The sequence below is a fragment of the Poeciliopsis prolifica genome, unplaced genomic scaffold (genome assembly GCF_027474105.1).
Source record: "Poeciliopsis prolifica strain line A6 unplaced genomic scaffold, Auburn_PproV2 SCAFFOLD055, whole genome shotgun sequence".
NCBI classification, from domain to species: Eukaryota; Metazoa; Chordata; class Actinopteri; order Cyprinodontiformes; family Poeciliidae; genus Poeciliopsis; species Poeciliopsis prolifica.
In genome coordinates, this window is record NW_026562430.1 from 2,347,705 (window position 1) to 2,369,595 (window position 21,891).

The 21,891-nt window shown below is 39.6% G+C and overlaps 1 protein-coding gene across 1 annotated transcript in view; it reads left to right on the top strand.

Annotated features, from left to right (window-relative positions):
• The first annotated feature begins 731 nt into the window (after window positions 1-731).
• Window positions 732-21,891, top strand: part of LOC129379088 (gamma-aminobutyric acid receptor subunit gamma-3-like) — a 69,846-nt gene continuing 48,686 nt past the window's right edge. Inside the window, exons 1-2 of the mRNA XM_055059670.1 lie at window positions 732-1,176; window positions 1,453-1,607. Coding sequence (XP_054915645.1) covers window positions 995-1,176; window positions 1,453-1,607 — 337 coding nt within the window. The 5' untranslated portion in view covers window positions 732-994. The remainder of the gene's footprint in view (window positions 1,177-1,452; window positions 1,608-21,891) is intronic.

The following is a 21,891-nucleotide window of genomic DNA, read 5'->3' on the forward strand; positions in this document are numbered from 1 at the left end:
GAGAAACCACAACAAAGTCACACATTATTGTAACAAAGAAGAAAAAACTCACATCGTTTGTAAATTCAGCACCTGGATACTGATAAATAAAAGCCACAGCAACCAGTTGCTTCTAGAAGTCACATATTTTTAAATTGGTGTTTGTGACATAAAAGATATATTCAAAGGGAAAAACTGTTATCTTAGGCCAAAAGTGATCAAATTACTTCATAATTCAATTCTGTAACTTTAGACTAATTATTTAATAAAATATTTATCTATAAAAATGTTGTTTTTCATATGCAGTGTACTTTATTGTTCAAGAACCTCAATGATGTAATCATTAATCATCCTGCAGATTAGAAAAACTCCAGCAAAATTGGGGGAAAAAATGAATTACTGCTTGTTGTCATTCATCTTTTTCCCACCAGAGGGCAACAAAGTCTCTCCACTCGCGCTGAAGTGTTGCGCTCGTTCAGACATGACTTCATAAAGTCCAACTTCAAGAAAACTGCAAACATCAGTGCAAACAAACGCCACAACTTTGGCGAAACTGCAAATGTCCTGTTTTATTTATTATAATTATTATTATTTTATTTTCTCGTTTTTTTCGGGATGAGGAATTATTTTGCAAATTCTCAGGGGTGTTTACGCGCGCAGGAGGGGGTCCATTAATCACGCTCATGACGTCTCCTCCAGTTTTCATCCGGATAGTGACACCCAGGTAGTGCGCGCGGAGTATATGAGTCACGCATTCGCAGATAAAGGTCCTCCGGCGGCAGACAGCGTCACCCCTCCAACCGGTGTGTTGGCCCCCACAGGCGCTACAGCGGGCAGGGAGGAGGGAGTTGGCCCCTTCCTCCTCTCATTTCCACCTCCTCCCGCTGGACTCATCACCCGTCCTGATTGATCGTCGGGTGTCTTCCCGAAGGAAGCCCTCCTGCGAGGAGCGAGGAGGACAGAGCGCGGGGGCACAGACTGCGTGGGCGAATGAGGGAGTTCGGATGCGGGATTGATGGGCACACACCTCCTGCACGCGGCAGCAGCAGAGGCAGCAGCAGCAGCAGCAGCGGCGGCGCGCGCCGGGGTCCCCGTCCAGCAGTTCCCGCAAGCAGAGCCGCCTTCCGCCCGTGGGAAAATGACAGTCAGGCTCGCGGTCACCCTGTTCACACTTCTTCTGCTCACCCAGGACGCTCGGTGAGTCCTTCCTGCTTCTCACTGATCAACAGCTGCGGGGAAAGTTGGCTAAATGAGGCCAATTGCGCATTTTGTTGCTTCTGTCTCAGGGCTTCCCCCAAATAACAAACAAGAAAAAAATAGGTCTGAAAAACCTTTTCACCTGGTTTTACTCAATTATGCGCATCACTGTTTGTCGTGTCTTTTTCGACTGCGACAAAAGTTTTCATTCCAAAAACAACCTCCTTTATTATGTCGTTAATATATGTTATTCATTTTTCCTCACCCCCATTTCAGCTCTGATTTACTGGAATATGGCGACGACGAGGAGGATCTCCACGACACCACCGTCAACCAGATGCTGGTGCCCAGGTCGCACCAGGAGGACGCCACGCTCATCCTCAACAACCTGCTGAGGGAGTACGACAAGACCCTGCGGCCGGACATTGGTGGTAAGAGCGGCTTGGGAAAAGTTGGATGCTGATGTTGCTGGAAGGTGGAGCACCCACCCACCTGCACCACCACCTCCCTTTAAGCTTAGCTTCTCTACAGTGAGCCGGACCCTTACACTTCTTTGATGACCATAAGACAAGTGTGGACATGTCTGTAAAGCCTCATTTGAATCATTTACCTTCAAGCCATCAAACTAAATCTTATGGAAGCCCTGAAAAGCAAGTAAAAAGAAAATAAATGATGCATTTTATCACCTCCTTAAAACCGTTTCAGCAGTTGAAACCAGTTTTGATATCCTTAGTGTAAACAAAGCAAAAAAAGTATTATTGTGATAGTTGGTCTGACCAATGGAATCTCTGTCTCCAACCAAATCTTGAATTCTTAATGTTCTTTTGTTTCTGAAAGAGAAAAAAAATCCACTAACTGCAACTCTCTTTTATTGTTGTCATATATATATGTCTGCCACAAGGGGCAGGAGTGAGCCACTTTCTCTTGACTGTATGCAACATATATATCCATTTGCTGTCTTCTGCTTATCCAATTGGTTGTTGGGGGCAAGAGGAAAACGAGGACATTCGTCTCCCACTCTCGACTACTCATGGGGAATCCCTTGGCCAGAAGGGATACACTCTTTCTCCAGGAAGTTTTGGATCTATCATAGGATCCCGTCATTGGAATACACCTGAAAAATATCCAAGGGGAGGTGCCTTGACTAACTTCTTTAGATGTGAAGGAGTAAAGGTGTTACTTTGAGTTATTCCTGGGTGCCAGAGCTTCAAATCATGCCTCTAAAGTTCAGTCCAGCCAACCTGACATGGAATCTCAATTTAGCCACTTGCATCTGGGATCCTTCTCTTCTGGACATAATCCTTATCTCAGAGATTGTAAACATGAACTCCAAAAAAAGGGATTTGTGGTGAAGGACAGCTCTGACAGAGTCCAACCACCTTTTTTCCAAGAATATAGAGGAACAGGTGGATTGGACATGCAATAATCCACAGAATGCAATTAGAACGGACGACCAAACCTTCGTAGCTCCCTCAGGAACTTCGTCAGAGGAATGATTTGGCCCACTGAGGTTTGACGATCGGACAGTTTTCTTTCCAACCACACTAGAGTGAACACCTCCAGAGGGACTAGGAAGAGGGACAACTATAAAGTTGGAGCACGATCTCTGGTTCCCCTCAATAAAAATGATGACCAACGCCCTGGTCCTCCACTCCACAGCCCCTGTGACCTGGAATGTCTGGACAACCCAACAACATCCAGAACCTTCAGCACCATGAGCTACACTTAGTCCAACCATGGCACTCAGCCACTAGTGATCTTTGTATTTACTGTAGCTATGTCTTCGATGGTTCCTCTCAGACTCGACCTCATCCTGGCCCAACATTGTCAGTGAATTAAGGAGATCCTCAAAGTGCTCCTTCCACATCCTGAATTTACCATTTCTGCATCTCCCAAAACATTTCTGAGATTGTATATCAAAATGTCAAAGTCACTCAGCAGTTGTTCATTTTACTGCCTCTTGTGGTAGAAAAGAGCAAATGAGAGAGTAATCTCTTTACCCTTAAGAGGTTATTTGAAAAGTATTGGAAAAGTTTTTTTTTCTCCTGCTGATTTATTTTACAATTACAATTTAATTGATTTTCTTTTTTTTTACAATTGCCAATTTAGTTTGAATCAAATCAAATATGGCACCATAATCCAAAATTAGAAACTTCTAAGCTTTGAAACATGGTTTAATAACTAATAATCTTCCATTTTAAATTACAGCAATCATTTTTTCCAGAATTTCACCCAAAGGAATATTTTTGTTTTGCGTTTAGCAGAGCCTGCAGAGAGCCTGAAAGACTCAAATCCAGCAGATGAGAAAGCCAATAATTCACTTCATATCCCAGTGAAAGGAAATTAGAATGAGAGAACCATTTTAGCAAAGGGACATTAAAATGAGCTGAATGGTTGTAAAACGGGTTGCAAATAGAGCTGATTAGCTGTGGCATCACTTCAAAGTTCCTTTCTGTCAAGTACTGATACTAACCAGTGTGGGAGAATTTATCCCAAAGTCTCTGGTTCCCCTCAATAAACAGGCAATTATATGTATTTTCATAAGTAAAACCTTCTTGAAAACCAGACTCCGGCGACCTCCGATCTCAGTCTGAAACTCAAACGGCTTTGTGCCGTTTTCGCAGGGAGAGAAGCAGAGTTGGCTACGTCCAGTTCAAATCCTCCGCTGATTGCACTCGCATCCTTTCCGCCATGTTTACAATGCAATCACTGCTCTGAGCTCCTCTGAGGCCTTTCTAATCAAAATCGTTTACTGGTTTGATACCTGGTGTGTTCTCACTGGTGGGCCGCTGCCTGGAAAAACCGCCGGTGATGATGGTCCGTACGGAACGCTGTTACCCCTCCGTTTCCAGAACGTACAAATCATCGTTTGTCATGGATTCCTGAGTGTAAAGTGCAGATTGTGACTGCTGGTGACTCAGCTTTAGTATGATTGCAAGATATTTATGGCCTCTATTTTCAAATGTAGGCATTGGCTCAATACTTTTCTCAAATTCCAGTTACTGGTACCACTTTTATTGTGCCTCATTATTTTATGTTTTAGTCAGAATCAATAGAATCCGATACGGAAACCATTTGGGAGCTGCCCTACATTAAAATGTAGGATTATGCACAGTTTTTGTTTCATCTTTGTTTGCTTGTGTTGCTTCCTGCAGCTTCTGGAGAAGACACCGAGCTTAAGTAAACAGCCTCTGTGTAACAAAGGTTATATAACAGACTTCAGGGTTTCCTATGAGTTTTAAATGGAGGGCGGACTAATGACGGTCGCAAAACATGTATTCGTGTCACGCATTAATGTAACCCAAGTGAATTTTTATTAAAGGGTACTGTTGAGATACTACAAATAAAACATGCAGAAATGACTAAAAGTCGATTTTTTAGCTGATATGTTTGAAGAAAAAAATACTGATATTTTGCTTTTGTTGCTGTAGCTTAATTCAGTAACCAGGCATCGATATAGTGACTATAATGTATCACACGTTTTACTGATTTTAGTAGTTTTGGTAATGAGTTCATTCTTTGTTATCATCAGGCTCGCGCTACTGAAACGACTTGATAAACTAAATTGTTTATGTTTACTAAAGCTTCTCTCATTGATGCACTTCATTTGTCATTATTCTACAGTTTTTGCTTTCCCAAAAGCTACTTAAATTTAACCACAGGCTTGATTAATGAGATGTGTTGAAAAGAAGCGACTGCCAACTAACAAAAAGCACCGTTTCCAAAAAAAAAAAAAAAAAAAGTTAAGAGACTGTAAAACTTGAAAAGTCAGCCTGGTGCAGACAGCAGCAAAGGTAAATGCTTAAAAAAGACTCTCCTTTCTTTGGGGGAAAAAATGGTGGCATTCATATTTGCTGACAGGGTTTTTTTTTCTAATCAAAAAGCTGCTATAGCAAAATGCTGTAGTTTTTAAAAGGAAAATGCAAAACTACACTTTTTCAGTCTGATTTTAGAACATTGGCTTGAATGTGGTGACTGATCTGAACTGAACAGTTCAGCAACCCAAACCTTTTACTGTGAAACATGCTGTGTTTTGATGTAGAAATGAGTTGTTTGTATGAGTAGTACATCATCTGGGTGATGGCATGCATTCTTCCAGAAACAGAATATGTTATTCAGCGCCAACTGTTCCTTCACAAGGTGCCGGTTACCTGCTTGGCTTCTCAACTGTGTGCAGATAACAAGCTTGGTGGTTCCTCCTCCCTTTAGTCCGGCAGAGGATGACATTTCCCTTGAACATTACTAAAATAAATGGACTCTGACTAAAAAAGGCAGCTTAGTTTTCAGGAAAAAAAGCCTGCTAGTTGGGCATCATCTACTTTTCTTTACTGTATGAGCTAAATTACATATTGAACTAATCATAAAATGTATTTTATACTGTATATAATGAAAGAGTAAATTTTGATTTAATCTTTGATGTTTAATAGTGGATAAAGTCTCTATTCTCATCCATGTCAATTATGCTGAAGAAATTAAAACAGAATGACTGCATTTCCAAGCTACACACTGTTCCTTTTGACAATGTTTGAGTGGAACAGGAGATCTTTTTATAATTAAAGAACTAAATTTATTAAGAGTCTCCTTGACTGTCAGATGTCATGAGAAGGATCATGTTTCCAAATATTATAAATCTGATATTTAATGACGGTAAATTTGAGTTAAAAGTTGGCAGAGAGAAAAATGAACCCTGAACCTGTCTCTCGGCTGGAACTATTTCTGCGACTACTTCTAAAAAAATGTTTTCTGCTACTGGGTTTTGGGTTAATCAGAGACTTTTCACATTGGATTAAGACCCGGTTGATGCACTAGATGAAAGTCCCTGAAGGGTGCTCAGCAAGTTGAAGGTCTTCAAAAGTCCTTCTTTGAAAACCTTTGCGATCCAACTCAAACATTGATGACAGCTGAAAGTTGAAAGCTGGGTCCAGTGTCTTGGCTGAACGAAAGCTTTGCCGTTCAAGGGTTTGTTCTGATGTTCAGAAAAGAAACTCACAGTCCAATCGGAATAGGCTTTAGGGTTATATGAGACGTAGAGAGCTCTTATTTGATGCTGTAGAGTTTCACAGATAAGATTAAGCTGGTTAGCTGAAGCAGTGAAGATGAAATGTTGAAATTCATAAAATTAGAAGATAAGAACCAAGAAACATTTTAGTTTAATCCTTTCAGTGTTTCTTTCTTTCTGCTGCTAAAGTAGAACTTACATAAACTTTACTGTTTGTTTATATTTTTGTTAAAAGTCTTAAGTTAATAAAAAGAAACTTTGAGAAATAAAAGTAGATTAAATACATTAAAGGTAATTAAAATAACATAATACCACCCAGAAGAACTGAGTTAATTTCCCCATTATTAAACTGGGCTTATTTTCATATTGTTGTTTGTGTTTCTCTGAATTTTTAAGATGCCCAACTTAACCCGAATCTCATTTTTTTTAGCATTTTGGTTTCCCCGGCAGCTTCCTCGGTTTGAATTTTTCTGTAGCTCACCTCTCAGGAGGGGAATCTTTGCACAGCTCTGCTTCCATAATTAAGGGTGAAATTTTGATGAGATCCAGTTGACAAACCTCAGTGTCTCCCATGAAATGTTAATGCGTTGGAAGGATAATGCGAGGCAATGTGTGTGTGTGTGTCCATGTTGCACGAAAGAACCCAGTTGGAGATGACGGCGAGTCAACAACAGATCTGGGACAATAAAGTCATTGGAAAAGGAATCGGGTTCAGCTGAGAACAAATCTGAGAGGAAAACATGCGGTAACGAGCATGCTCAGGTAAACAGGCACCTAGCGTAGTCTTGGCTCATTTCCCAAATACACCTGGATTTATTCTAAGTCAAAGTAGTCCTCTACCAATTCAAACACGCCAAACACACAGTGAAATACACCAAATCAAACAGGCTTTTCTGTTTATCTCCTTTTGCAAATGTGAACAACCTTCTCGGTTTGTTTGTGAGCTGATGGCTGTGGAAGCAAAGTGCTTCCTGTTGAAGCATGTTCAATATTTCTGTGTTTACTGACCATAACTCTGTTTTACAGCCTCATGCTGCTGCGAAACACACCAGTCAGATAAATCACCTTGTTAACAAAGGACGCTGGGTATAACTGAGCTGACGGAGGTAATAAAGAATTTAACATTTTTTACAAAGCGTGCTCTTTCTGAATCAAACTTTTTTTAATAATCCAAGCTGGTAATATAAGAATAGTGTTAGTCTAACTTATAAAAACTGTTGAAAATGAATGAAAATATCAACTTGCAGGTGAATTGTTGTCATAATAACTGACCTAGCTGGAGCTTTCTAAAACTTAAAGGGGCTTGAAGTTAAACTAGAGAAATCCAAGATACCACAGCATAACAGGGCTATTGTATTGTTTCCCTCCTGTCTCCTCTAGTCCTGTGAAGTCGGCTGTGAACTTAATGTTCATATAAAGCGGGTGACTGGTCCACTTAAGGGAAAAAGAAAAAAAAAGCGACCCAAATTTCCCCCCGAGCAGAACAAGTGTCGTGCCGCACCTGAGCCGATAAGAAGCGGCGCAGACTGGATGGAGATGAGATGTTTTTGTGCCCCTATTGTGTCACTTTCCTTTTGGGTTCAGAGTGTGTGATCACTGTGGGAGATCTTAGTGATCCTGCGCTTAAATGTTCATGCGTTAGCGTTTGTGTGCGTCTCCTGTGGGGGAATCGAAGGCAAAGTGGGCTGGAGTGAGATGCTGACTGTGCTCTTAAGACACATCCAGCGTTTGGGAGGCAGATTTATTCAAAGAGCTTAATTAAAGACTAAAAATGTAGCAGCCCTCTAGTGCATTAAAAGATACGTTTAAGGCAGATTTAAGTCTTTGTGCCCATGAGAACTGAAGCCATAGAGAACAATCCGAGAGAAGCTTTAAAAGTGTGTGGCCAAAAAAAAAAAAGCTTAGAAAGAAAAGCTAATTTACTGACACATCTGTCATTATGCTTGCATTCATTTCCACAGTTCACACAGCTCTTCTGAGTTCTTTCAGAAGAGCTTTTTCACAATATGCTGTAGATGTAGCAACTTATTTATAGATCTCTTATCAGATTTCATTCTTATAAAAAAAAGAGGCATTTGTCTACTGTCAGTAGTAAATAAACAATAACTTGTGATCCTTCCCTCATTTTGCAAGCTGATTATTTCAATAAATGTTAAACCTAACTATTAGAAGAAGAGAAGCTATAATGATGATGATTGAGTTATGGACAGTAATCTCTGGTAAAGCAGCTGACATTTGCTACAGGGACATAAAGGGAAATCACTATAATAACTCATGAGTGAGATAATTAAATCACTTTACATTTATGCTGGAAGGATTTCTTGTAATTCTCCACATTTACAACCAGAAACATAATTCCTCTGGCGTCCCCATCCATTTGCACCCCTCTCTGAAAGTTCTGCCTCTCGTTTCACACTTAGAGGACAAACACAACGCAGAATCATGCTGCATACTAATATGCAGTTTGAACTCGGCCGCGGACCTGATCCAGATCCTCTCAGTGTGGGATCAGATGCAGCCACTGCAACCGAAGATGCTAATTGTCTGCAGCTAACAAGTTATTGATTTACACCGAAACGGCCAGGTCCCTCAATCATATCTGCCGTTATTGCTTTGTCAAATATGTCTGACAGTAACAATTACATCCGCCAGCGGCCAGGCGGAGAGTTCATACATTTAAATAAGACATCACTTGCCTTTCAGAAGCCGTTTTTATTTGAGCTATTATTCATATATTCTTTTGTGATCGCATTTTGTTGTTTACTGTACACATGTCCAAAGATGTGACTACGCCTCTTGAGTGTCACTAAAGAGGACTTCAGAAGGATTCAGATGAAAGCCAGGTGTGAGTCAGAAATAGAAATCCAAATCTGTTCAGACATTGTTACTTTGCAGCTGTTTCCTGTCTCTTTCGCTCCATTTCCATCTGGTTCAACTCTCAGTCACCTTCCTCTTTTGGCCCATCTCGTCCTCCCTCCATCATCCTGCCATTTTTTTTTCATCCAATAAACCTCCCTCTTCTTGCCTGGCTACCTAAGTTATGTGCATATTAATGCTTGCGATTTTGCAGTTTGAGTGAAAGTTTGACCCACTTTTTGATCGCGTATTAAAATCTCATACATCCGAGTCAGAAGTCATGGCTGATTTGATCGGTCTTTGGTGGATTTTTCGATGAAACTGCACATAACATACCAATAAACCTTCATGATTTATATATGACTACTGGTGCAGTCAGGGGAATAACCAAGTACTCTTTCTACTTGTGTGTGGTCTGGAAGGGAAGCTTGCAACCAAATGCTCTTTTTATTTGCTCATCATTTGAGTGACCAGCAGTTTTGTCAGTGAGCTTTTCTGGAAAATGTTAAACACTCTGCCAAGTTGGAAAGTGTTTCTGCTGCCTGTCAGTGTGGAAAGCATTCGAAGTCTGTTTCTACACAATTTGAAGCCCCTCATAGTCATATAAGAAATATTACTCATAAAAGAAAATGTGAGAAAGTCCTAATGAATTCAGATCACGCAAAGTTAGGAGAAATGACAACAATTTGGCTTGTTGAAGGTTAACGTTTGTTACAGGACAATGAGAAAAGTCTCAAAGGTTTGGCAAGGTAACAAGATATCTAAGTCTAAGTTTTGCAAAGTTGCATCTTAGCTAACCAGGAGACTTCTGGTCCTTTGGTCCAATAGATTCAACAAAAGGAATGTTGCAGAAAGATGTCACAACAAAATGAAGACATAAGCACAAACACTTTACACCAATTGTCGGAGACAATGTAAGACCTGCTTTTCAGTCACAGAGCCCAATCATTTCCTAGTGAACTGAGTTTAGCCCAAAAAGGTTTTGATTGAGTTTAGAATCAAAACTCGGAGCATGTTTACCTTTAGAAAGTTAAAAATCTCCAATCACAAACACGCAGACAGACCTGTGGGTAATTTGATTGAGTTGCTCTCTCCTGGCCTGCCTGGTTCTTTATTTTCTGCTTTGTTTTCTTTTTAGAACAGCGAGATGATCAACAACTTCCTCTCAGCAGATTCAATTAACAGCAAGAAGTAGCCCTGAACCTCATTAGAGATGTAAAGCAATGCATGTTCTCATTTTGAAAAACTGTATGCGGTCCTCTTTGGTAATTACCAATTTTCCGATTGAAATGCCTTTTAACCGCCTCACATTCAAATGATTACATAGTTAATGAATTGGCTTACTATTTTCTTAACAGGGTGTCGGTATCATCATTGTGACTACCCAGCTGGATCAGAACAAGCAAGAATATGTGGGAGGAATTAAAAAATGCACTGATAGCTGTAATAATTACATTTAAATATATCCTCTGGCTTCTGAAAAGGAGGAAGCAGCTTGTAAAATCCATCTTTAAATCATTTTAAGACACAATCAGTTCTTAGATACGAGATACTAGAACGTTCACTGGTCTGGTTTGCCTTCATACTGCGAGAAAAGAGGTGTAAGTAAACTTCTGGTTTGAACTGTAACACAGCCAGTAAATGTTCTTCCTGCTTTGCTTTTTAAATGAAATATTTACAGCCTATATTCAGCCTTTACCTGCGTCCAATTGCAAGTCACTGCTTGGAAGTCGAGGGGAAGAAAACCTTCTCAGACATCCATTATTTACAACAAGAAAAATGAGAGCAGATTTAAAGTCTTTTTTATCCCCCCTTCTTATGTTACGTGTTAATCTGAGATCTAGAGAATTTCATATTTAGTGAAATTTCTTATTTGTGTTGAGAGTTTTCATGTTAAATGACTTTGATTTCTCTTACATCTTTGGTTAAGTTGGGTCTCCTCTTTTCAGCATGAATAAATTATATTCATACAGGACATTTAAATTTTTTAAAAAATCAGGAAACACTTAAGTTTTATCATTTCTGTATTTTAAGATCATTTGAAGAAGAAAAAAAATCAATTGCAGTATTATTTAACACATTTATTTGCATTTAAATGTATACATTTGTTACTTTTGGGAGTAAGCCATTATTAATTAATCTTGTTGTGTCGGCAGCTTTTAAAGAGCCACCTAACATTTACCAGCTGCATTATGGGACATTCCCAAAAGATAACACCTCAGACACATGAAACAGACGCTCACTGCACCTCTAACCTCAGATGTTTCTCTTGTCTTTTTTTTATTTTTTTGAGGCAACTCTTTCCTGGCCGGCCTCCTCTCCTTCATCTTTGCAGACCCGACATTTGGCACAGCGGTGTCACCACAGCAGCTTAAAGGACAAACCGCACACAAGCCTCCTCAATTTTTCAAGTCCAGTGACATTTTGTTAGATGAAAAGAAGTTTAGAGTCCTGGCAAACGCTTCTCCTCGCATCTGAGGCGTCCAGGTTAGCCGAGCCGACAGTGTCCCACAGGGCGGGAGCTTCACACAAGATGCAAATTTAAGAAAAAAATAAATGCACACGTGAAGCAGCACTTATCCTGCTAACCTTTGATAAAGCTCTTTGATGCAAGTATGACCCCGGAAGTGCGTGCGTTCTCTGGAGGAAATTAATTCACATGAAGCCCGGAGTCTCGCTTCGCTGATTTAACATTTCATCCCCAAGCAACATTGTCCGCAGAGGGTTGAAAGTGCAAACTAAGTTTTCCGTACCCCAAAGATAACCATTTGTCATTACGACCGTCTTCCTACATTACCCAGAATTCAAGTTGCTTGTAAATTTCAGTAAGGCATCTTGCTGCTACATCTATATCAGCCTTCCAGGCAACAGCTGGTCTGCAACAAAGCAAACACGCATTAATAAGGCCGACATGTGTTTGGATGAGCACCGAAGTTTGTTTTAATATACAGGCTGTAAACAGAGATGTTAATGATGATGATGGAGCACAACAATTATCCAGCTCTGGATCTCAGTCAGGAACTTTCTCTCAACATGTTGGGTTAGAGTTTAGATTGACGACTAAAATATGTAGTGAACATGTTTTCCTTTGCCAGACCTTCATATTTCAGTTTGATTTAATGCCCAATTTATAAAAATTAAACGGACATGACATGTTTTTATATTTACATGAAAAAAACAGTCTGTATAGCCAAATATGTATTTTTATTTTGGAATGAACCATAGAAGCTCTGAGCATTGATATTGAGGTCATTAAACTTGACTGAGGACCGAGTAATGAGGTGTACAGTTCTTCACAAGAGGAAATGCATTTTCAAATTTAGTTTGCTTCTTCATAGACTGCGAATTAAACTACATTGTTGAAAAAAAAGCCACGTATGTAACATTGTCAGCAAACCTTTTACATTTCCTGAACATTTAGGCATTTTGAAGATGCGTAGTGACACAGAAAAGTTTCTGGGATGCAGTTTAGGAGGAAAAACAGTGAATGTTTTTGGTAAAGAAAATCAACGTGAAGGTTGAGGATGTCTGAACAACAGTTAATTACCACACTGCACATCCACACATTCCTGTTTGAGATAAATCAGCAAAGCTGCACAGAAGTTTGGAAAAATGTTCACCCTTTTCTTTGCACACGGTTTGTGAAGCTGTCATAAATAACATCATTATGAGCTTTACCAGGCAAGAAAGTTTGTAGTATGAAAGTCACACGGCTGTCAGCAAGAAGACTAACTAAGCACTTTCTGCTCTCGCAATTTAATTTCAGACTTTTACATTTGGCAACCTAAAACCTAGAAAATGTGCAAGAGGGCCAAACCTCCATGCATTAAAGCTTTTGCAGAGTGTCGAGACAGACCTTCCCAATTTGTGTCCATCATCTCACTTTGTACATGATTTTATGTTTAGTGGTGAGATTAAGGCGAAAATGCAGAAGAAAACAAACCGCTAGGAGCTATTAGAGATTTGTTGCCATGCGGTAATATCTGCTACCTTGCAGAGTGCTTCTTCTTTTGCTTTCTCTGTGTCGCATCGTTTCCGATCAAACTACTTTTAATATCGAACAGAGATAACATGGATGCGTGCTTTTACAAGTTATTGCTACCTAAACTTAGTAACTGGTTGTGCCACCCAAAGCGGCAACAACTGCTATCAACCATTTATGACAGATGCTAATGAGTCGCTGTGGAGGAATTCAGATGTGTTGGAGGGTTTTGTGGCTTGTCCTACAGCATCTGATTTGGATCTAACCATCACTCAATGACCTTTATTTATCTTTTTTTTTTTAAATTATTCATGAGTAGACTTGTTAATCTTTTCATAGTTTCACCTGAAGCAGCAGAGCATTAAACTGCTGGTACTATCTCTTTCTGAAATGCTACATTCAACTAGATGCCACATTAGAAAAAGTTAGAAATATCTCTCATGTTCAGACTTCAGTCATTTACAGCATCATTATATCTACCATCATACACCATATGTGAAATGTTACATTGCCATGGTGATATCTACAGAGGATCATAACAGAAACTGTCAAATTATAAAGCTTAACAGATAGAAATCAGCCCTCAGGCAGATATGTTTGCAAATCAAAGCTTTAAAATCTGCAGAGACCTTGACCCAGGAATTTAGCTTGAACTGTTCTCCAGCGAGAGCTTTCCAGGCCCGGTAAACCCACGCCTTTCATTCCTTCAAGGTATCGTGTTAATGAGAAACCACACAGGAATGGCCAGGTAATCATGTGGAGCTTTAAAGTGGCAGACTGATACCACACCGAAGTGCATTAGAGAAGTAATAAGACTAAGCTGGGCTTGGATCATGTCTGACACATTCCCCATCCCTGTGAGCTCTAACCATTAAATCGATTTCCATCTGTGAATCCCAGGTCCGCTCCACTCCGGCGAAAGCACGGCTGGTTAGCCGGGGATTTGTAAGGTGTGGATGAACTTTGAAGATGTGAACAGAGATAAGAAGCAGTGTTTGGACCTGTGTGGTTTGGATCTCTCACTGAATCTGTTTTCTTTTTCAGTTGCATTACGATAGAGAACAAATGAGATAAAGCAGTTTGTTAAATCTGTCTTCTTTCTTTTTTTTTTTAACTTGTTTTCCTGTGAAAATATTCCCAAAGTGTGCCTCCATTTTCACTGCCTCACTAAATATAAACAACTTAACAACGTGCTGTGAGCATGAACGACATAATCCTTGCACTGAAAAAAATATCTAACAAAAACAGTTCCTCTGATTTGTTCCACAAAGCAGCTGAACCACATCATGCGGAAAGTTTTTATGCAACTAGACTAAATCAAATGCACAAAAATGAATATATTCTGACAACTTTAACCGAATTACCACAACTTCTGGTGGTGACACCAAGGTTGCTTTTATATATATTACGATGACACGTCTTTAGGTTCACTGAAGGATCATTTTTGGAGGCTTTCTTTTACAGAAACACTTTTTTTTTTTTAAATGTCAAACATTTGCCAAATCCTCACTGATGGCGAATCCAGTGATATTAGTTCTTGGGAATGATTTGTTGGCTTCTGCTTTGCAAACTGACCACAAGTTTTGAGGTGAATAAAAATTCTGGATTGTTCCCAATTTAGAGGTTCAAAATCTGAGTAAGTTTGTCTGCTAATCCTTTCTAGACATTTCTTTGAAGACCTTCTTATCATGAGGTTGTCCAAAAGGCTTCACATTGCTGTACTTTTCTCTCATCTGCCTCCAATGTTGAACAAGTTTAACAATGTTGTTGCAGATGATTTTAGATGTCCTAAATCATCTACACAATCTGAAAGTGCTCAATGATCTAGAAAATTGTTTTTTATGATGTTCCACTCTCCTTCCAGACTCATTCTTCCAAATAGCTTCACAAAAGTCTGGAAGTTGCCCATCCTGTTTCTTGTGCAGCACATGCTTTGTCATGTTTTCCTTCCACTCAATTTCCCACAAGTATGCTTGGATGAAGTACCTTACACACAACAGCGATGTAAGGTCATTGCTGTCAGCTTTTCCCAACAACTTCCTGTCAGAACTTAGACATATTTCTGTGTTAAAAATCCTTCCTGTTGATCTTATGTCGCCTCCTTTGATTTTTCCAATTAATGCAACTCAAACAAAACTCGCATGCTGGCTTGAAACATACCACTCTATGTAATGTTACTTGTGTGGCTAAAAGATGGAAATAGATAGAAAATCCCACTGGAAAAACTAAAATGTTTTTTGAGGTTAATCATGTTTAAAATAGTTGATGTTAGAGGTGGACTAAAGGAGAGATTAATTAAACTACATTTCGAACTTTACATCCTTGCACTTTTCTGACAACGTGTTTAAAGTTTTAGCTTTCAGATTTGTTTCATTACTTTTCTATCTTCCACAACGTCCCACCCTGACTGGTATTCAATCAATAACGTCCATATTTCAAAACAGTTTGTACTGCAAACCCGTTGCAGGAGCACTTCACGCAACACATTTCTTATTCTTGCTTCAATTAACTTTTGGAAATGTGGGCACTTTGAGGGGACTTGAGTTAATGTCATGCCGGGAGAATAACGGGGATTGTCTGTGTGTGTCTGTGTCACGCTGCGAACACGTGTCAGCAGGTGGCAGCTCTTCTGAAAGTCTGAAAAAGCAGAAATTTTCATCCCCCGCACCGGCTTGTTTGGGATTGGGCGGTCTCCATTGTTGTTACTGCATCAGGAGAGCAAAATAATGCATAATTCATTGTTTACCTGATGGACACAAAGTCTAATTAAATCTGCACAGCGTCACCCGCTGTGACAGGAGTGTACTTTTTTTCTTTTCCCCCCACTTTTGCTTTGTTGTGTAAAGTGACATGAATGTGTCACATTAATGCCCAACAAACACTTAACTGCTTTTTGCAGCTGGATCTAATTCTCAGCTTCCTGTCAATAGATTGCAACACAGATCCAAGCTAAATGAAAATAACTAAGTAATTTTAGTGGCTTGGCTGAGAGCGAGTAAACCTGGAAAAAGGCAAACTTGTAATTTCCTTAATTCATAGAAGCAGCATGTGCAACAAGCATGGCTCTGCTTGCAGTTATTGCCTGGTGTCAGTTCATACGGAGCAAAACCCTCCCCTTTACATGATTCCTTATTAAAACTCTGAAGGAGCAGAAATATCCTGCCGTCTCAGAACTATTTCATCAGTTCGGTGAGGTGAATACAATCTGCCAGAGTGGAACTGTGTGTCCTCATTCATTCCCATACACAAAGCACTGTGTACAAACCTACACTGCCGATCAATATCTGACCATTGGGTAAGTCTTTTCAATGGGATTCAAATGACTGTTTTTTTTTTCTTGTTATCTTTGCATTCACAAAAGGAATATGAGTTTTTACCAGCAGCCGATGTCGCCTTTTATCTCAATAAAATCAACGAAGGTTTCTGTTGCATATTTGCTTTGTTTTCTTTGGGTCTCATAAAACACAGCCTTGAGGGTCAAGCAGTGAAGAGTTGCACTGTACAATTTAAATTACGTCTGGTTGCAGAGGTATGAAACGTGGGAATGAAACTGCTCTATATCAACTGTTTGCCCCACCTGCCTTCCTTTCCTATCTGTGTGCATTTGAAATAAACCCAAATCAATTTCTAATAGTTATTTTATTACGAACTCGTAGCAAAAACTGTTATGCTCCACTTGTGAAAGTAAACCTTTTGAGCTTCTTGGCACTCAAAAACTCTAATTGCTACATTTCCAGAAAGAAGGTTTGTCTTTTGAGATATTACTGCGATGTTGATATGTTTGCTGTATATGGTGGTGCCTTGCTTTGTGTTTGTAAGACTCTGTTGTGTTCAGACCTTTTGCCAACCAACTTGTTCCTGGTTGGCTACAGGTGTGAGATTAGTCAGAAAACTGCAATCAGTGCACCTCTAGTCTTTATCTTGACAATACTTTTAAGTTTGCTGCTATACTTCTCCAGCTCTGTGTTTTTGTTTGTTTCCAGAAACATGAATCTTCCAAACCGTCTTCTCTGAATCTACTGCTGAACTAAAGTGTTGCCTGAATTGAGTTTGAGTATACTGGAGTGAAATTTAGCGGCTTTGCCTGCATGTGAAGGAAAATGGTATCCTAGTCGCAGGTGATTGCATATAATGTGCCTCTGAACGGCGCAGATGGCTGGCTGGAGCTCATCCTTGAAGTGAGGTGCTTCAGAAATGTTACAGATGTGGGTCGACCAGCGTTTGGAAAGCATTTTTAGCCTCAGCTTCATCCTGCGTGGCACAGCCAGATGGCTGCTGTTCATCACACACACATGCAGTTTTATTTATTTAAGCATTTCTTGGAGGCAGATAAAGCCCCAATGGTTAAGTCCCAACGAGATGAAGTAAATGTTTCATATCTGCCTGAAAATTGACTGAACGATGCAGCTGTTGTTGTCGGGGGAAAAGGGTAATCCATTCAGAAAAAAGTGCCTATTCAACTTTAGATCTTGGCTCATATTTGTTGGTCTTACTTTTTCCTCCCGTATCATAGTAACCCAGATGGCTGCTGTCTGTTTCCACGGTTACAGTGCGGGGAGGATGGCTGGAAGAGACGGTATAATGGTGCACATGTGCCAACATGTGAACAGGCTACAGCCGGATAGTGTGTCTAAGTTTTGATCTGCTTTCCTTTTACCGTCTCACAAGTGCAAAAAGTGTTGATTGATGTTTCCAAGTGGTGCCGTCGGCGATACAATCACACGCTGATGCGAGCGAGCCAGCTTTTTCCTTCTTGAGGAGGGAAACTAAAACCCCCCAATAGAAGCTTGGAACCATTTCCAAAGTGTTTGCCAAATCAGTTTAATTACTTCATCTCAGTCTCACTCGTATTGCAGAACAGTTTAGGAAATTGACACTTTTTTGCCCATTTTACTGCTATTTGTTGGTTTTAGATAAAAATTTGCCCATAATTCTGCAAATTGACTGCGCTTTTTTTTCTTCTTAGGAACATTTGTTGCTATAAAAGTCTGTCAGAATGTGACAGACTTTTATAGGCACCAGGAGAGCTAAGAATTAATGCAGGAAGCAGAGAACATTTCTTAAGTGACGCAGCTGGAGTCACAGAGATTTAACCAAACTGCTATTTTTATCTTAAATAATGACCCAAACGTAAAATTATTTAGTCCAACTTTGGGTTTTTTGTGACATATTAAAGATTAGGAAACAGCGATAGGCTTGGATTAATTGTGAAGAACTTCAGACAAGAATGATCAATGTCAAAAAGGAGCTCAGGGAGTTTATAAAGGGGACTGGCTCTATGGACAAATTGTGACATAATACACCCTGAGGCACTGATGTACATTACTGTTTTTAAATTGCTCCATATCAGCTATAACAAAAAGCTTATAGTCTTATATACTGATGACTGCAAGCAAAGCTACAGTTCACACCGCTTGAACTCTTTCAACTCAAACTTGGGGTTTTGCATTTAAAGCTGCAGATTAGGACTTTTGAAAGCTCAATCTGAGATTTGTCCAGACTAGGTCATCAAACTACCTCAACTATTCCGGTTGTGTGTTTAATGTCGTTTTCTCAATTAAAATATCAGGTCTTTTTTAACCAATATTTTTTCCGTTTTGTTCCAATAACAGAAACATTTTCAATATTGCAAACGCTGACATTACGCTGACGATGGGGATTCGTTTCATGTCGTTCTGACACCACCGTGTTTCACGGTTAAGTATCTGATGGAAATTTAATGTGGTGTAAATATCAAAAAAAGGCAGAGGTTCAAGAAATCTTTTATTCATTCATTCATTCATCTCTATGCAAGCATAGCTTCTGTATCTGAGTCAATGATTGCTGGTGGGAAGCCAGCAAGGAGAAAAGCCAATATTTGGAGACTAGTGGATTTCTACCAAATATTTGCTCGGACGACAAGACTTTCACTCGCTTGTTTCAGAGCTAAAACAGAAAAACGATAAAATATGAGCATTATCTCCTTAAATATCCTATTTATCCTCATTTGAGCGACAAACTAAATGATGGTTGGTTTACAGTGAACTTAGTAAAATTACTTTGAGTCAAAAGTTTGCAGTAAATTCTGTTTGCATCGTTGGCGTCAAGTTTTTCAAAAAGTGGGCTTCTCAGAAATGCTGTTTAATCCACTAAATCCACTTCATATTTTGTGTAAAGATTAACCTTTGTGTTTCAAATACAGCATTTTAAATGTTAAACTATTGAGTTCTTCATTGATATGTATACTGGAGTTTAAACAAATTTCATTTTGTTTTTTGAAAACTTTTTGATTTCACAGTTTACATTTGAATAAAAACCTGAATTTGTTAGGTGAATATTTTTGATTGGTTGAAGAATCTATGTTTTGGTTAAAGTTTCTGGATATTTGTTTTAACTTAGCTCTTTGTTAGTTAATGACTTTAACTAGCATTGTAGTGGAGAAGCTTCACTTCGTTTTGCCTTGTAAAGTTTGTTGTTGTAATTGTTGCAATAAGCATCCAACTATTTAGGTTTGAAATTAAATGCTTTGTGGTTTTTATTTTTGTGACCCACCAATGTCCTTAAAACTTAACCGCATCAAATGACCAACACTAAATCTCAAATCTTGGCCTGATTCTGAAGTGTTGTAAAATGATGTCGTCTTCATTTTATGATGGCAGTAACCACAAGAGCCACAAGATGGCCGAATCCTGATGAACTCTACGCCTCAGTGAGTGCAAATGTCTTTGTCAGAACAATGTCTTCTGAAGACATCACCAGCAGCAAGCAGCTTGAAGACACTGCACTGTAGATGGCTTTTACTCAACGCAGAGCAATAAATTATTTTCCAGCACATTTGCTTCCAAACAGCCACTGAAGACACCAGGGCTTCCCCCCTCGGTGGTGAATCCGGCAGCCTGCCGAGGCCCCTTGTATTCCATGCACAGATCCCAGGACACCGAGGGATATGTGCATCAGCATGCACACATGAAGTTGGCCGGGCTTGACAATGCGTAATGCATTCGTCATGCCAGTCGGGCCAAGCAGGCATGGAGGGTCTTTCCTCCTAATCAAGCCCCACAAGGTGATTTTATAATACAGATGGGAGCCGTCAGGCTTTTCTGGAAAACAAGACGAGGAAGGAGAAGAGGAGGAGGAGGAGGACACACAGAGGATGACAAAGAAATCATATGCTCTCTGTGGATGAAAGTTTCTCCTTTATCAGTGTAAAATAGAGGTTAATAGGAAGATGTATAGGTGGATGTTTCATTGTCTGCACATATAGGAAAGAGGTTGATTTCCTTTGAAGAGCATTCTCTCATCTCAGAGATGAAGACGACAAAACGAGTCATTCGATAAAGAAAATAATTGCTATAATTATCATTATATGATGACACAGGAAACAGAGCAGAGCTGAAATGCTTTAAGTCCAACAAGCAGATGCTAAAAGCACTGGACTGAGGTGATTTCTTTCTAGAAATCTATCTATCCGTAAAGCACATCATCTGGGGATAAACACTGCCATCATCTGCACTGATAAGCTATTGTGGGGTATATTTAGGTTTATCCCCTCAAGGTTGTCCCAGTTTCCATATGCGCCAATGTGCTTTTGCTATAAAAGATCAGCTTTGCACCACATGTGTTCATTTCAGTGGTCTTTCAGATGCATTCACCCCAATTTCTAAGGTGAATGGGTCTCAGAGGAGGGATGCTGGCTCTCTATAATCCCCAGGTTTCTGCCAAGCTGTATTCAAGGCTGACCAAACCGGTGAGCAGCGCTTATCTGTCTGTTTCTGGGCTGGCTGCTTGTCCAGGGGTTTTCCCCGCACATGTTTAAACACATCCGGGAACGATACATACATGCCCGAAAACATTTATACGTTGTAATTATGTATTGTTAGAAATGCTGTCAGTGCCAGGGTTTTCCTAGATGCTAGTTTGCTACTGACCAATAAATTTAGTAGAAATATAACCTGTTTACATAATTCACAAAGTTATGGTCATACTGCTTAATAAGCTGGGTTAAATTAACCCGTGTAAACTGTTCAGTTATAAAACTTTCCTTGTTTCCCCATTTTGAACCTTTTTTTTTGTTTTCAAAAATAAAAAAGTATCAATCTTAATAGATGTTTTTACAAAGAAAGCAGATTCACATTTTACATAGACTTCAAATTATAGATTTAGTAATAAGATGCTCCTCAGAAAAACACCAGTGCTGTGCCATGGTGCATTGCCCAGTCAGTGGAGCAGAATATTCAGCTGGAATCGAACCAACACCTCCCAGCAAGCCTTCGCCGACAGACCCCCAAGGTTACGGCGAGCTGATGTGCACATGCATTTCAGCTCTGCTGGCCACAACCTTACAGTGAAGGGAAAAAAATGACAACTCCATGAATGCTGGTGATCCAATGATTAAGAAAAAAAATCCTGAGGCTTCAATTACCAATGCGGAGCTGAAATGACACCAATTCAGGTTATTAATACATCGTGTTGCTCATTCTGTGACATGTAATCTGCCATCTGGTTTGTGCTCAAGGCGCCGCGACACGTACGCTTAGATGTGCTCAAAAGACTGCAATCTTAGAAGTTATCTACAAACAAGGGAAAAAAGGAGAAAGTTGAGCCTCAAGACTCTCATTAATAGATAAGCTCATGTGACAGTTTTACGAATTGCTCACCCTTGGGCGATTGATTTGTTAAAGAAACCTCAAGGCAAAAAGTTTCTATCAAACCTTTCCTGACCCCCACAATTACATGACAACTGTTTGGTTGATAAATGATTAGATTGGAAATCAATTGGTTATAACGCATGCTCACCTGTTTTCTCCAGTTTGTTCTCAAAGTATGGCTTTTGCAAGTCTGAATGACTATTTGTGATCCAGGTTGGATTTCATTTGTAGTTTGATGGAATCATATTTGG